This window comes from Myotis yumanensis, unplaced genomic scaffold (assembly GCF_028538775.1).
Source record: "Myotis yumanensis isolate MYYU_CA2020_CCGP unplaced genomic scaffold, mMyoYum1.0.hap1 SCAF_5, whole genome shotgun sequence".
In the NCBI taxonomy this organism is placed as follows: domain Eukaryota; kingdom Metazoa; phylum Chordata; class Mammalia; order Chiroptera; family Vespertilionidae; genus Myotis; species Myotis yumanensis.
In genome coordinates this window covers 104,008,953-104,025,381 of record NW_027223756.1, presented here as the reverse complement: position 1 = coordinate 104,025,381, position 16,429 = coordinate 104,008,953, and the positions used below count along the sequence as shown (strand labels likewise).

At 56.0% G+C, this 16,429-nt stretch overlaps 1 protein-coding gene across 38 annotated transcripts in view; it reads right to left on the bottom strand.

The window, feature by feature from the left end:
- ANK2 (ankyrin 2) overlaps nucleotides 1-16,429 on the bottom strand; it is a 209,661-nt gene that overhangs the window by 19,115 nt on the left and 174,117 nt on the right. For 22 of the 38 annotated variants that reach the window (XM_070416850.1, XM_070416870.1, XM_070416867.1 and 19 more), the window contains 4 exons: nucleotides 16,126-16,251; nucleotides 13,738-13,860; nucleotides 11,651-11,683; nucleotides 9,952-9,973 (listed from right to left, as the gene is read on the bottom strand). In XM_070416850.1, coding sequence (XP_070272951.1) covers nucleotides 9,952-9,973; nucleotides 11,651-11,683; nucleotides 13,738-13,860; nucleotides 16,126-16,251 — 304 coding nt within the window. Of the gene's footprint in view, nucleotides 1-979; nucleotides 7,028-9,951; nucleotides 9,974-11,650; nucleotides 11,684-13,737; nucleotides 13,861-16,125; nucleotides 16,252-16,429 lie in introns of all 38 variants that reach the window. The other 16 variants (XM_070416839.1, XM_070416843.1, XM_070416845.1 and 13 more) reach the window with 1 other exon arrangement.

The window sequence follows — 16,429 nt, the reverse complement described above, 5'->3', positions numbered from 1 at the left end:
GGTCACATGAGACTGAGGCCTGGTCTGGCCTGAGACCACACCTGCCTTGGCCTTGGTGACCCTGGGGGAGGGCAGTGAGGGACGTGTTTGCATGTATGTCTTTTGGGCAAAGTTTTTGTCTGCTTACCAACAAGCAAGCGCTTCTATTACCCGCACAAACTGACGTTCCATTCATGTTTAACCCCACTAATGGATGGGCAGTGTTTTAGATCACGGTGTGTGACACCCCCTATCACGAAAATTTAAAAGTCCTGGTCTTTATTGCAGAGATACCGGAAGCTCCAGGGCCACTTCTCAGCACCATCTGCGGTTTCCATGGTGATAACTCAGCGCCATCGGCCCCTCACAGTCCACTAAGTCATGCACAGCTGGAGTTTTGTTGTCTGCTGCTTCCAACCGGGCCGCGTCAATGAGAAGCACCATTTACCTTACGCTGGTGTGTGAAAATGTGACCAGCAGGATCTGAAATCCAACCTTTCTGAATCAAAAACAGATCCACTAAACAGGAATTTCCTATGTGAAATCTTCTTGAGCAAAGGACATCCTAATGATGACAAAAATTACGTGTCAATTATCTTCAAGTACAGAAAGGTGAAGAAAAGCCACGGATCCAGATAATACAAACAAACCCAACACACTTCGGTGCGAGAGCAGGTGTGCTGGGCTGCAGGCGGGGCCTGGCCCTGCAGAGCAACAAAACTCCCTGTGGGCGCGGCTCGCGTGCGACGGCCGGCCAGACGAGGCAGGGCTGTGGCCGGTGTGGTCACGTTCCCACAAGCATTCTCACGGCTCAATCTTGAGATTGTTTTCACAGACAAGAGTGTACAGAGAAAGCACACAACACGAAGGGCTCACACAAACACAGGAGCCACTGCGGAAGCTTAAAGAAAACGAGACTCGAACCACCAAAGGAAACAGACAAACGGCACAGCGACACGGCTCGTGACATGCGGGGCCCAGGGAGCCCGGGGGGCAATACCTTCCGTGGGGTCATGGCCACTCTCATCGGGGATGCGCTCAATCAGAGTCTCAATGGGCTCATCCCAGATGGGCCTGGCGTCAAAGATGTCCTCAGGGCCCGCGCGCTCGGGCGCGGCAGGCGGCAGGCTCTCGATCACCGAGGCTTCCAGGGCGCTACTGCTCTCGTCATCCGAGACTGCCTCCTGCTCCCTCTCTGCCTGGCTGAGCCTGTCCACTAGCTTGGACGCCTCCTCGCTAATCTCCTCGAAGAACTCTATGGAGTCCCTGTAAAGGTCAAGGAAGTGCTCCCTGCTCTCCCGGGTGGGGCTTGGGGCCCCCCTGCAGGAAGATGGGGCGCCTCTGCTCTTCACCGGCAGGCGGGAGGCAAACACCTTGGGTCTCGAGGCTGCGGCCTCCGACTCGAGCGTGAGCTCCTCCGCCCACTCCCCGCTCTCCGCTTCGGCCTCAGCACAGCTTGGAGCTTTCGCTGGACTTCTGGTCTTTGAGTCCCAAGGCCTGGCCTCTGAGTCAGAGGTGCCCCTGTCATCTGCGGCCCTGCCTGGCACGTCCTGTCCCTGAGGAGGCCCCGTCTTCTGCAGGGAGGAGTGCAGAGGCGAAGACTGCGGCCCTGCTGCGTGGGGGGGCGCCTTCACCGGGATTTTAGACCTGGGCTTTGTCTCCTGCTCGCTCCTGTCCTCGCCTGGGCTGGGCAGCAGGCTCTCCTCTGCAGGGGCCGGGGCGGGGGCGGCAGGGGGCCCGGGCCGGACCAGGACCTGGGACTGGCTCTCCGAAGGAGGCACGCTCTCTGTGGCTGCCGTGGGGATCTCAATGACTGACTTCTGCTCCTCCGGGGAGGAGTCAGGAGAGCCACCGTCCTGTCCTGAGACTCCGGACCCAGTGACTGTGGAGAAGTCCATCGGGACCTGGACAGCGGGCGGAGGGGGTGTGGCACCCCCGGGCATGGAGGGCAGGTCCTCGGCGCCCACAGAGGCAACCAACGTGTCCAGGGGGGCTGGGATCCCTGTCGGGGAGCAAAAGTGACTATCGGAAGCCAGGGTTCCCTCTCCCTCCTCACTCAGGTCAGAGGGGAGCAAGTCAGCCAGGTCTGTGTCTTTTGATTCTGAAAGTGCCAGTGACCGAGCTGGTGTCTCCGGCCCTGAGGGCTCTGCGGCAGCCCCGCCTCCTGCCACGTCCTCAGAGACGGTCTCCTCCTGGGAGTCCGGCCCAATTTGGAAAAAGTGAAAACCGTCATCGGCGTAGGACCTCTTGGTCATGTCGATGGCGCCGCTCCGGGTCATCTCGAACAACTTGCCCTCCTGAAACAGGAACGGGTTCTGGTCACCGGTTGGGGTCCCCTCTTCGGTGGGGGTCCGGGCCGGCGTGGTGTCTGGGGTGGTGCCCTGGGACTGCCTGTCTGCCATCAGACCGAACACCTTCTGCTCCTCCTCCTTCACGCGGGCCTCAAAGGCTTCGTCATCCTCGCGGATCTCGCTCCAGGAATCCGAGTCCACGTGGCTGGTGGTGATGATGACTGTGCTCACCTGTTCGCTGGGGACCACAGAGGCGCAGGGCTGCGGGGGCCTGACAGACGCAGGGGCGCCATCCACCTGAGTCTCCCACAAGGTGCTTTCTTGCGTGGATTTCATGCTCTGGCCCTCAAAACTGCACTCTCTGCTTGAAACGGTGGCATGGGAGGAGCGGGCCACCGCCACACCTTCCGCAGAGGACGTGATGGTCACAGAACACGCTTCTGCCGAGTGAAAGCTCACGTATCTCGCCTCTGTCTGTGTTTTGCTCTCTTTGCTGGAGAAAAAAGACTGGGGAGGAACGTTTTCATACGGGCTTGTGATGTGAAGGTCACAGACGTCTTCAGTCCCGGCTCGGTCGGAGCCTGGGCCGTCCGTGGACAGTGTGTCTGTGTGAGTGGTGGTGGCGGCGAGCGTGGGGCAGGCCCTGGGGAGCCTCCTGGGGGCATGGCCGGGTCCTGTGGCCCCCGCTTCCGTGGTGGGAGGTGCAGAGACGAGGTCTTCATCTGACCCTCTTCCTTCAGATGCTGGACCATCAGGCCCTGGGGGCGGAGGTGAAGAGCCTTCGCTGGGGAGCACAGCTCCGGGGTGCGCCTCTCCCTCCAAGTCCTTCTCCTCCCGGGGCTGCGGGGCCAATGGCTCCTCCCAGCCAGCCAGCTCCTCGTGGACCTCAGCATGGGGGGCACCACAGGGACTTGAGGGGCTGGGCGAGGCCCAGCTGCCTGTGCTCCCCGCTTCACACCCGAGGCCCGCGCAGAGTTGGGGCTGGTCAGCATCTCTGTCCAGGCCGTCGGAGGCTGGGTCCGGGCCCCCGGGGCAACCCACCTGGCTGCTTTCCGGCGGATGAGGTGCGCACGCTTCTTCTCCCGACGCCCCGGGCCCCTCAGCATCCTCCCTCACCCTGAACGTGTACTGCTTGGAGGCGGTCGGCTGGAAGGGCATTTCCTCGGGGCTGGAGCTGGAGTCCACGCTGGATGGGAGTGGGGACGGCGGTTGCACGTGGATGACCGGCTCCGGGAGCAGGCCTGGGTCGGCGCCGGCTCTCTGCAGCCCCAGCTCCGGCTCGCTCTCCGAGGAGGAGGATGTTGTCCTGCTGCCGGCAGTCACCACCACAGGGACATCACGCCTGTCCTCGGTGTGCTGCCCACACGGCCTGCCCACATCCGCCGGACGCTCGGTGTCAGGCTGGGAGGAGGAAGAGCCCTCGGGCTCGGGCTCTCTCCGGTGGCCCCTCTTCTGCTTGGCTTCTAGCTCGAGCTCGTCAAAGGTCTTGATCTTGGCGGCCATTTTAAACATCTCCTCCTCAGGGGTGAACCTCTTTCTCTCCCCGTTTTCCATGTCCTCCTCTGCGCATTCAGGAATCACAGCTGGTTTGGGGGGGCTTGTGTCTGAGGCCTTGGGGGTGACCTCGTAGCTGATTTCTTCGGAGCTGGGGGTGTCGGGGGACAGGGGGCTCTTCCCTGAGCTCTCCACAAGGGATGTCTGCTCGAGACTGTCGTCCTCGGCGCTGCCGTCGGGGTCGCGGAGCAGCCGGGCCCGCACAGAGGCCCCCTCAGAGAGGAGCTCTGCTCTGGCGACAGCGGCGGCGGGGAGAGGAGAGTGGCCCGGAAAGATGCCGGCCTTCACCTTGGGCTCCACTGGGCTGCCCTCCAGGGAGTCGCGGCACGGGGACTCACGCAGGGGGCTGGGCTCCAGGGAGTCCGGGGTTTTGTGGGAGGAGTTGTCCTCCAGCACGGGGCTGGCCTCCAGGGAGTCCTGGTGGCTCACCGCCAGGGACTCGTCGGCCCCGGGGCTGAGGACCTCCGTGTCGGGCTGATGGAGGGGCAGCTCCAGGCCTGGAGGGCTGCGGGGGGCGGCCTGGGCCTGGCCAGTCATCACGGGGGCCTCGGGCTCGGGGCTTGTGGGTCTCTGAGCTCGGGGCTCAGTCCGTGTCTCGTGGGCAGGTGGACCGTCCTCACCGGGCACGTCCTCAGTCAGACGGGCAGGAGCCTCCTTCACTGGGGACACAGCGCAGTGGCCCAGGTCGCCGCCCCTGGGGGTGGGGCCTGTCTCTCCGGGAAGGTCCAGGGTGGCCTCCTTCACACCGCTGGCTGCGGGCTCAGCGCCCCCGGTGACAGCCACGCCAGGCTCTCCGGCAGCGTCGCCAGTGTCTTTGGTGGAGGACCGTTCTTCACCCGAACGGCTGTCTGTTTCTAAGGGGGTGGTTTCACTGGGCTCCCCAAGTTGCTCCTGGCTTTGCTTTGGTGACAAAGAAAGGCTCTCTGGGCTGGTCTCGGGGGTCTCGGCCAGGCCCTCGTGCTTGTAGCTCTCCTCTGAGCTGGCCTGGGGGGTCCCCTCCATCAGGCTGCCACATGGGGACCCCACCGCCCCCTCCTGCCGCAGGTTCTCCCAGCTGCCATCTAGGCGGAAGGCCAGGCCCGGGAGCAGATCCCCACTGTCCGGCTCCGGCTGGAAGGTCCTGGGGAAGGGGCTGGTGAGCACCTGCTCCGGGACCAGCTGCGCCTCTGCCGGCTCCGGCTCCTCCCGGTGGCAGAACTGCTGGTACCGGGCGTTGTCCTCCAGCTCCTGCCTAATCACCGCCGAGAAGTCGGTGGAGGTTCTGCGGTCGGGGCTGATCTGGGGGTCCCCATTGCCCCGCTCGTCCGGCTCCTCCCCGAGGGCCTGCCCCACAGGTGGCGGCATCGTGTGGCCCGACACCGGCTCCTTCCCTCCAGCGGCGTTTTCTCTCGGCCCCGAGGCACCTGTGGCCACAGCTCCCGGGAACCTCTGGCCGGGCTTGGGGGGCGGACTCCCGGTTTTCGGGGTCTCTCTCTGGGCGGGCCCCTGCCCCTTTTCTTTCTCTGCCCGAGCCCGGCCCTTTTCCTGTGGCGGCTTTGGTTTGGGGGATTTGTGCTCGAAGAGTCCAGCCTTGTGTTTGGACGGGTCCTGACCTGACTGAAAGGCCTTCATCAACTCCCGCACGGACATGGTCTCCTCGATGCGCTCGGTCCTCGAGGTGGGGGACACGGGAGCTGCCTTTTCCGTTTTCCCAGACAGGGGCGCCGAGAGGCGCTTCTCCGCTTTCCCAGGGGCTGGCCCTGGCGGGTGCTTTTCCATCCTGGCCGCCGGGGACACGGGCAGGCGCTTGTCTGTCCTCCCCGGCGACGCGGGTGCATGTTTGTCCGTCCTTCCCGATGGAGATGGCGACGCAGGTGGGTGTCTGTCTGCTCTGCCTGAAGGTGACACAGGGGAGTGTTTCCCGTTTTTGCCTGACAAGGATGCAGGCGAGGGTCTGTCGGTTTTCGTTGAGGGAGACACGGGGGAGTGTTTGTCATTTTTCGTTGAGGGAGACACGGGCGAGTGTCTGTCGTTTTTCGTTGAGGGAGACACGGGCGAGTGTCTGTCGTTTTTCGTTGAGGGAGACACGGGCGAGTGTCTGTCGGTTTTTGTTGAGGGAGACACAGGCGAGTGTTTGTCCGTTTTACTCGGTGGTGATGTGGGAGGATGCCTGTCGGACTTGGCGGAGGCGGTGAGGGAAGAGTGTCTGTCTGCCTTGGAGGCCGGGGGGGCAGGTGCCCGCCTGTCGGACTTCAGAGGGGGGGAGGCGGCCGGTGGCAGCCTGGGGCTGGCCCTCCGGGGCACTTCCTCTCTGCCCTTGACTCTGACGGGCAACTTGCTTCGACCTTTCTGTTCGTCTTCCACCCGCTTCTGAAGGGCCTTCACTTTGTCCTTGATAGAGCCGATGGGTGTCTCTTCCACCAAGGGCGACGTGGCCTTTCCCGAGGGTTGCGGCTCCGGAGCTAACCCCGCGTCCTCCTCCACGGACTCCTCGGAGCTGCCCTTTCGCAGCCCCAGCTTCCCCGTGCCGGCCTGTGCGCCCTCCTCTTTCTGCGTCAGGTCTTCTCTCAGCTTCCTCCGAGCGGGCTTCTTCACACCCAGGCCCGGCTTGCGCTCCTTCTGCGCTCTCTGCGTCCCATCTCGGGGAACGTCCTTCCCTTGGCTCCCAGCGCGCCCGGCCCCGGCCGCACGGGGCACTGGCTGTGGGGCCCCTCCGGGAGAGGCCGTGTAGGAGCTCAGGTCCTCAATGAGGTAGTTGACCAGCCCCGTGGCATCCTTCTGTCCCTGGGCTGGGGTCTCCCTCGCTAGTCTCACTTCCACACAGGGGACCTCGGGGACTTCCAGGGGTGCCCTCTGCTTGGCCTCCGCTATCTCCTCGTCACTGACAACTACCCACTCCTCGTCCTGCTGGGGCCCCGGCTCACGGCCCTCCCCCTCCGAGCACCCCCCCCTCAGGATCTCGTTCACCTTCTCTAAGTCCTCCTTCACTTTCTCCACGATTTCAAAGGGCTCCCCCGGCTCCTCCTGGGAGGGCCCGGCCGGCTCCTTGTCCCTGAGCGGCCCTGCCCTGTCGGCCGCATCTGTGGTCAGCAGGGCACTCATCTTCAGCAGGCCCTGCTTCATCTCAGAGACTTCCGAGAGCAGGTCCGGGCTCGCCAGGGCTGGGGCCTCAGTGACCAGCTGGCTTTTCAGGACAGATGTTTCTGTCGACTCTGTCTCATCATCTTGGATATGCATGGAAAGCATTGGAAGTAAAATGGAAATCAGACAAGAAATTGGCAAATGTAACCAGGACCAAGGACACAGGTTCTTCCTGGCGCAGTGGGAGGGACAACAAAATGGGCAGGGTGGCGGATCCACGAGGTCTCAGGAGACAAAGCAAAGCAAGGCTAAGGGGAACTGAAAGGAAAATGAGCAGGAAATAACTTGCTTCACTCCTCACTTGTCGCACACCCACACTTACAACAGCGCTGAGACCAGCCATCGACACACACGCCGATGGCATCACAAACCAACACAGAGACAGGCAGGGACAGCACACGGAGGCATCTCAAGATTGTTCAGACGGCACAGATGGATGTGGAAAGAAAAATACACGGAGGAGGGAACGCAGCATCAGGAACTGCAGAGCCCATTTCCTCTGGCAGAAAGCCAGGCGTAGCCAACGCAGGGTGCGCCTCGGACCGCACGCAGTCTGGAACCGGCTCCGTTCGGCCACACAATGACTATACCCCAGGTCTCTGAATCCGCTGCAGACCGGCTTTTCAGCTAAGGAAATGCACACCTAACAGTGAGACACAGGCTCTGGGGCGGAGAGGCCTGGCCCTCTCCTCGGAGCCGCCTCCTTGTTTAGACACTTACAGGAAAGACCAAGGAGGGAAGAAAGGAAAAAAAAGAAAAACCACAAGACAACCGTGGTGAGGACACATCTGTGAGTCCAAAGTTAAAACGTGATGCATAGCAACCCCAGTCGGAGACACGCACACAGACACACACAGCTGTGTAAGCAAAGTTATTTCCATGCAGAGCGGAGGCGGGTGAGGGGAGGCAGGCAGGGAGTGGTCGGGAGGGACAGACAGCGGGACCGACTGTGGGGAAGCTTCGCCACCACCCACCGCCCAGCGCTGGCTGCGGGTGCGGTGCTCAGGGCGCGGCTGGTGGGGCCCAGGCAGGGCAGCCGCTCAGGGCCCGCTCGCTCACGGATGGCCCAGGGACAGCCCCTCCTCAGCGCCTCAGGGACTCTATTTTACACCCAGCTGCATGTTATTTAATAATCACCTTTAAACTAAAATAAAGCCAAACATCAGTCTATATTTGAAAATTTAAAAGTCACAACACCGAGGGGAGGGAGGACCCAGGCTTTATGGCAATGTGGCGCTTTTCTTCATCACGATGGAGCCTGATGCTTGGCTTCAATTTTAATCCCCAAGTTTGTATCCAAGGAACAAAGAAGCTGGCCGTTTAAATGCACACAGTGGTTCTGAACAGGAAAGGGGAGAGCAAAATGAAATCTCTTTAAAATAGGAACTGTCCCACTCGCGTGATTCAGTGGTCGAGCCTCGACCTATGAACCAGGAGGTCATGGTTCCATTCCTGGTCCGGGCACAAGCCTGGGGTTGGGGGCTCGATCCCCAGTGTGGGGCGTGCAGGAGGCAGCCGATCAATGAGTCACTCTCGTCATTGATGTCTCTCTCTTTCCCTCTCCCTTCCTCTCTGAAATCGATAAATACATATTTTAAAAACAAAAAATTAATGAAGGCAATCTAACCTATCATCTTTTTAATAAACGAAAAGTGCCTTCTCTTGAAAAAAGTAAGTATTTGTTGAGAAGACAGTCTCTATAATATGCATTTATAAAAATATATTAAAATAATTTGTATCAATATAGATTTGCTCAAATATAAACCAATGAAAACATCCAGAATTTCAAGTGTCCTAGTCCCAAACGCTGCTGTACCACGAGGGTGAGGAGACTCACTGAGAAGCGTCACTGTGTGCTCAGATGACAGTTTCCAAGCCCTCAGACCACTGCTCGGGGCCAGACGACCACATTAACCGGCTCCAGGTTTTCTTCTCTTGGAAGCACCACCCCGAAATGTAGCTCATCAAAACAAATCTTAAATGAATGAACATTAAAAAAATAGAATTTCTTCTGAAGCATATGGGGCAGAAAAGCAAAAATAAATACATAAATAAAACCTAAAAAATTGCCAAGCTAGTGTGGCTCAGTGGTTGAGCGTTAACCTATGAACCAGGAGGTCAGGGTTTGATTCCTGGTCAGGGCACATGCCCGGGTTGTGGTCTCCATTTCCAGTAGGGGGTATGCAGGGGCAGCCAATCAATGGTTCTCTCTCATCATTGATGTTTCTCTCTCTCCCTCTCCCTTCCTCTCTGAAATCAATAAAAATATACTAAAAAACTACAAAATTCAGGTTCTTCCGCACAAGAAGCCCAAACTGCCAGAACAGGTTGGTGACCTACAAGGCTAGCATGCCGTGGCTCCGGCGGGTGCGAGGGCTGGGCGCAGGCCCCGACACTGCTTCTCTCTGCGCTGGGTGGTTCGGGGACCCGCATCCTTGTGTGAAAGGCGCTCCATGACAACACAGCTGTATGATTAGAAATCCCGGAGGTTTTACTGTGGGAACCCACGGCTCTTTTCCCGGAAAGCTCTCCCAGAGTGCGGCCTGGCCTACAGCGGGCGTTTGGCTGCTTCACCACAGTGGGGGGTGCAGGGGGGGGGGGGCGGCGGCGAGACAGCATCACTTTCGCAGGTGCGGCCACAGAATCGGGAGCTCTCGAGGGCTCAGTGCTGGCTGCACAGCGAGTGATGCTGTCGTGTCGATGGTGGAGGTGAGGTGACAATGGCGCGCTAACAGAGGGACAGACACGGCGGGCCTCCAACAAGCGGGCGCAGCGGGGAGCAGGGTGTCACAGAGGGTGAGCGTGTAGGAGGAGAATCACAGTGCTTCTCCACCAATGAGGTCACAGTTAGATGTCTCTATCATTTAACTGGCCAAGCTGCGTTCTAAATGCATGTTAATGATGACTCAGAATATAAAACATAATGATTACAGTAGTTAGTAATGGCCACTAGCTCGCATGTCTTTAGTCAGCTTTCAAACAAAGTTAAGTTTACTTATAATCTTACTTTTTTCTGATGTCACATCGATCTGAAAAAAAAAAAAAAACACACACATAAATTGAATGGTTATAAGAGTGTTTTCTCTCTCCCGTCTCCCTCCCCTGCCCCCAGCTCTGAGCTCCAAGTCACGATCACATGCGTGGGGACCCCGTGCACTGGGCACAGAGCCTTGGCTGCACTTCCTCATGACAGTTTCCTTGATTCTTATCCAAACTTTGAAAAAACAAATCTCTTCTAGATACCGTGGATGGGGAGCCCTTTCTAACACGTTTTTCCAGGGAAGACGGGCCCCAGGGTACGCCTGTGTTAGAAATGCACCGTTATCAGGAAAAGGCCAGGGAGAGAGGGAAGCAGGCAATCAACGTGCCCACTTTGTGGAGCACAAAGCGCATGCCAGGTGGCACGTTCCACGGACATGGTGCCCCTGTCACTCATCACAACCCGAAGGACAGTTCCTGGACAGAATGCACTGATCACTGAACAGGTTCTGAGACTAGTCAATAGGAACCGTCCAGCGTGGGAAAGGCTCATCGGAGGGTGGCTAGGTGGCTCCCAACTGCACTGCTCAGCTGGAGGGCGCACGGCCTCCTCCTCCTCCCAGCTCTGGGGCCGTGTCACCAGGCACGGGAAGGACGTGGATGGGAGACGGAGTGACTGCACAGTCGAGGGAGAAGACCTCAGTCTGGCCACAGGCTCCTGTGTCTGGTGAGTCTGTAACCCCCTCCTGCCCTGCCTGCAGCCAGAGTGTCCATGAAAAAGCGGAGTTAGGGCTTCTCTGGACCGATAATGCCTTACATGTTCAGCGGGTGGGTACAAGGGCATGTATTACATTTTTCTATTTTTGCATTTCGAATCCATCAGAATAAATTGAAAATAAAATTAGTATATTTGAAAACATTAACGTGCAACTACTAACAACCGCACTTGTCTTAGAGACAGAACCCTTATGTTCCTCGGTAAGTATAAGGCTTCCCCAATGACCTCTCTCATTTCTACGGTAACGCTAGGCGTTTTCAGGTTTCTACAAGGGACAGCTCCCCTTCCCCCCCCAGCTTGGACTGCAGGAGCAGGTGTGACTGAAATGGCTACTCCTGCACGGTCTTCGAGCCACGCTGCCTCCCCTGCGGTGGGAGGCACAGCCCTGCTTTGCTGGGGCACCGGGAGGAGCTGCCCGTAGGCTCACGCGCACACCCTGCCCCCGGCACTGCCATCACCTGACGGGTGAATGACATGCTCCCTAGTTTTGGTCTCAGTGGTTCTCAGACTTTCTGGCCCGAAGACCCTTTAACTCTTACAAATGACCCAGGAGTCTGAGGAGCTGTGGTCTGTGTCTGACTCAGATAAGGAACATGTTACAAAAATGAAGCTGAGGAAATGCTGGGACCTAAGGACACGTGTACCAATACCAAGCACACGGCCCGGAGTGTCCGTGCGGGCGGCATCAGCTGAGGGGACCTGCGGTGAGAGGCGAGGAAGGGCCCCGGGCTATACGACCAGGAGATGGGTCTCTGCCAGCCAGCCTGTGAAAGCCGCCGAGATGACGGGGTGGCCTCAGCAGTGGGTAGAGAAGTAGGTACATGGCAAAGACGGGGCAACGTTCTCCAGGGAAGTGCGCCTGTCCTCACTGGTTCAGAATGGTGGGCTGCGGCCTGAGAACACAGGGCACCGGTGCTCTGATGGGTCAGCGACAGGGTCACACAATTACCTCTTCCTCCTGCTCCGGATCCGACTCGGACTCCTTCGCCAGGCACCACGCGGGATGGAAAAGAGCAGAGAGTTTAGGAGGAAAGGTTAAGAACCGCCCGGCATTCAGTCAGGGCACTCTGACATTTTCTAACCGTTCACTGGAGAGGCGCACAAGCTAAAAAGGGTTGATTTAAACTCACAAGTCTGGAGACTGGAGACACAAAGGAACCTAAATTATGAAGATACTCATTTCAGACGCTAGGTCGCCGGCAGCCTCCAAGTTGGACCTTTAATGGGTTGGAGGGCACGGTGCTGGCTGGCCAGGCTGAGAGCCACAAAGCAGCGTGTGGCGAGTATCGTCCTGACCCACGGGCAGCATGTCGGAGTTCTAGGGCTATAAACACCAGTAGATTCTGATGCCCAGCTGTCTGGCTCTTTATACTTTTGTTTTGCGTTACGACTGAACAGGAAGCCGCCCTGGACCGTCACAGCATCAACACCGCGTCTGCCCCGGACAATGTGACAACAGGTGAGCAAGCCCTGGCCGTGGCTCAGGTGGTGGGGCGGCGTCCTGTGCACCAAAAGGTCGCAGGTTCCATTCCGGTCGGGGCACACGCCCAGGTCTGCGGGCTCAATCCCCAGTAGGGGGCATGCCGGAGGCAGCCAATAGATATTTCTTTCTCTCCTTGCCTCTCTCTCTAAAAAATAAATAAAAATATTAAAATAAATAAAGCAAATGCTTTCTTCACGGCACACTGAAGGCTCACTGAACTCAGAGCCACAGCTCATTATCTTCACAGGAAAATAAGATTGATTGATTTTTATCAAATAAGAAGCTGCAATGCTGCACACGATGCCGTGAGCTTTTCTACGTGACTGATTTCTGTTTACAGGAATCATTAGTTAAGGAAACCAGACGGCGGGTAAAAAGCAGTCTAGGAAGTGCTTGTTTTATGGAGTCCAATGTAGAACTTTAAACGTATTTCCCTCCGCCAGGGCTCACCCCACTGCACCCTGTCCCCACCTCTCGGACACACTGCCTGACAAGAGGCCGCAGCCTACTGGGCATGGCTGGGTGGGCTTCCCATGAGGAAGGGCTACTGGTTAAAATATTTTTAAATTAAAAAAGTTATCCCCAACATATAATTCATTCAGCTGTCTTCCTTGGCTTGATAGAGTAATCAAGAATTTTTCTGTATAAGCAGGAGAAATCACAGACCATCTGCATCAGGAAGAGGCCTGCCTGGAGAGTTATACCCAGATGTAGCTGGACCGGGGGCAGGAATGAATGAATGTTTCCTTTGCAACAATGTTTCAAATCTGCTCCTTGGAACATGGAAATATTTTGTACACTAATGTTAAAATAGTTGAAAAATTAATTTGATACTCCCAAGATATTACAGTTATAAAATGAACAGGTAATGCCTGACTGGCGTGGCTCACGGTTGACCTATGAACCAGGAGGTCACAGTTCGACTCCCAGTCAGGGCACATGCCCAGGTTGTGGGCTTGATCTCTAGTGTGGGGTGTGCAAGAGGCAGCCGATTGATGATTCTTTCTCATCATAGATGTTTCTCTCTCTCCCTCTCCCTTCCTCTCTGAAATCAATAAAAAATATATTTAAAAAATATAAATAAACTGAACAGTAATTATTTTAGCAACAAGACGCAATGTCATGAGGTTGCTCTGCATGTGGTATTTAGAACCCACCTATGAGCTGGTGGAGAGCCACAGCTAATGGCCCAACAGGTTTGGGTACCAGAGGCCCCAGCATGGTTCCAGGAGGGCACACAACAGCAATAATGAAGATGAAGTCAGTTATTTGGTTTTTAAAAACTAGTCCAAAAAGTTAAATCTTAAATTAAACATTTCTGTCTTCTGTATTCAATATGCGTTCATAGAAATTTTTCATCACAATGAACTGGATATGAAATAAGGTGGAGCTTCTTTTGTTCTGACTTCCATGGAAACTCACGGATTGACAGGGAATCCAAAATGACTGCTCTCTGTGTAGCATGCGATGCCCCTGCTGTGCACGGTCCTGGGTTGCAGATACCAACGCCCCCCACCCCCACCCCCGAGCCGCACGCAGCACCTCTGCGATACCTTGATGTAGACAGGCAGGGTGATGTTCAAGTTGCAGATGGCCTGGTGCACCAGGCCTCGCGTGGACTTCGGCTCCTTCATAAATGATAGTCGTCCGCACGGCTCCTGAGTCGTGTCTCGTACCTTGGACAAGAAAGGCACATGTGTCACCACACAGGACGCATGTGGCTTCTTTAAGGAGATGATCCCCAAAGAAGTGGGGGACAGACAATGCATTTGAGAATGCCGAGTAAGGGTTCGAGGCTGCTCCTTTCTCCCTGTCCTTTTACAACTTACAATTGTTTTTAAAAAAATCATCCAGCTTTTTAAAAAATTGTGGTAAAACAGACATAACAAAATTCACCTTTTCCCTCACCGTGTTTCAGTGCACAGTCAGTGGGGTCAGGCGCTCACCCAGCTGTGCAATCGTCACTCCTTTGCAGCATGTTGACCATCCCAAGTACCAACTGCCCCTGCCCCCAGGACTGCCCACCTCCTCTGCCCGGCCCCCGGGGACTCGCTTCCACCTGCCTCTACACTTGCCTCCTCCGGGACCTCGGAGAGATGGGCTCAGACCATGTCTGTCCTTTGTGTCTGGTTAATTTCACCCAACATATGTCTTCGAGGCCCATCCGTGTTGTAGCATGTGTCAGAATTTCATTGCCTTTTAAGGCTGAATAACATTCCATGGTGTGTACAGACCACTCTTGCCCTATCCATTCATCTGCAAATGGATATTCGAGATGTTTCCATGTTTGGGTGAATAATGCTTTCGTGACATCAGCGGGAAAGTAACCGAGTGCCTGCCTCAGTCCTTTGGGGCCTAGACCGAGGAGTCCAATCCCTGGACCTGCGGTCGCCGTGGTCTCACTCTGAGCACTGCACACTGTTTCCCAGGGGCTGCACCGTGTGACTTCCCACCAGCAATGCATCGGCCCCCGTTCTCACTCGGCCTCACCAACACCAGTTTCCGTTGTTTGGGTAACAGCTACTCCCATGGGTTGGGAGCAGGATCTCGCTGTGGCTGGAATATGACTTTGCTGAGCATCTTTTCATGGGCTCACTGGCCACCTAACACCTTCCTCGGAGAAATGTCTATTCAGGTCCTCGACCCATTTTTGTATGGGGTTGTTTATAAATGGTGCCTGCACAGCAATGGTATCAAATATTAGTTCAATCACACAGCCGTCTGTGTTCAGTGGCTCTGCCGCCCTCAGCAGTTACTGCTCCATGGAGTGGCCTGTAGGACAGCTTTCATCAGGCAAAACTGGTGACCAAGAGGCTCAGCAGAGATCTTGGGAGAACTCAATCGATCTAAAAAATTAAGCAGGTTGCCCAGCCTGAGTGGCTCAGTGGTTGAGCATCGACCTATGGACCAGGAGGTTCAATTCCGGGTCAGGGCACATGCCTGGGTTTCGTGCTCCATCCTCAGTAGGGGGCGTGCAGGAGGCAGCTGATCAATGATTCTCTCTTATCATTGATGTTTCCATCTCTCTCTCTCTCTCCCCCTTCCCCTCTGAAATCAATAAAAAAATATTTTAAAAACATTAAGCAGCTGAACAGATTTGTGCTGGGAGAAACCATGAGGGGTTTGGTAATAAAAGGGTAAGAGATGATGAACTGCTTGGGAATCAGTCGCCTGAGGCTGGACTGGGAAAAGCGAGGGAGCCCAGCGCGGTCCTGTCCTGTGTGGGCGGGGCATCGGGGCCTCCAGAGAAGTGCAGCGCTTTGTGGGCAACGGGACAGTGAGTGGCGAGAGACGGTGCGGAACGGAATTACTTCCTTCCTACTTCACAAGCCTCTCATTTATACGTGCTTGTCCCTCCTTAGGCGTGGGATCTGGGGGAGACGTAATGATCATCGCCAAACTCTGCCCAGGATGAACGGTCTGAAACAGACAGGGAGCTCGTGTGCACTGAGGTGTCTCCGGAGTGGCTGCTGAACGATTGTGGAAGGAGGCCCGGCGAGGGCGCTGCCTGGGGTCATCTCACTTTACGCTGAGTGGGCTCCTAGGCCTTTGGAGAGTCCTTTGCTCTCCTCACTGGTGAAATTCACACATTTAAATCACTTAAGCACAAATATTTAAAAGGAACAACATTTAAAAAGAGAGAGGCTTTCCTTTAAAATTTGAAAAAGTGCCAAAACCGGTTTGGCTCAGTGGATAGAGCGTCAGCCTGCGAACTGAAAGGTCCCAGGTTCGATGCCTTGGTTGCGGGCACATCCCCGGTGGGAGATGTGCAGGAGGCAGCTGATCAATGTTTCTCGCTCATTGATGTTTCTAACTCTCTATCCCTCTCCCTTCCTCTCTGTAAGAAATCAATAAAACATATTTAAAAAAACAACAACAACAACAAAAACCTTACTTGATATAGAACAAAATGTGCGTAAAAATTCCATATAGATAATTACCTTGACAAAGAGAGGAAGTCTGTTTTCTTTAAAGGCAAAAAAACTGAATATGTGATGCTGGCCACTCTTGGTTAATGGCACGAGATTGCCAAAGCAATCAACGTAGATGGGCTTTCCTTCCAGCACCTGGTGAGGCAGAGAAAGCAGCACAGACTATAGTAAGTGCAGTCATTACCTGTTATTTACATAAAGGACTGGGGATCCCTGTTGGAATGTTAAGACCTACCCACAACCATCACTCAGTTGCAATGTCTTGTCTCCCTGGGGACAAAGCATGTCCTTGGGGGACCTGCAGGTGTGGTGG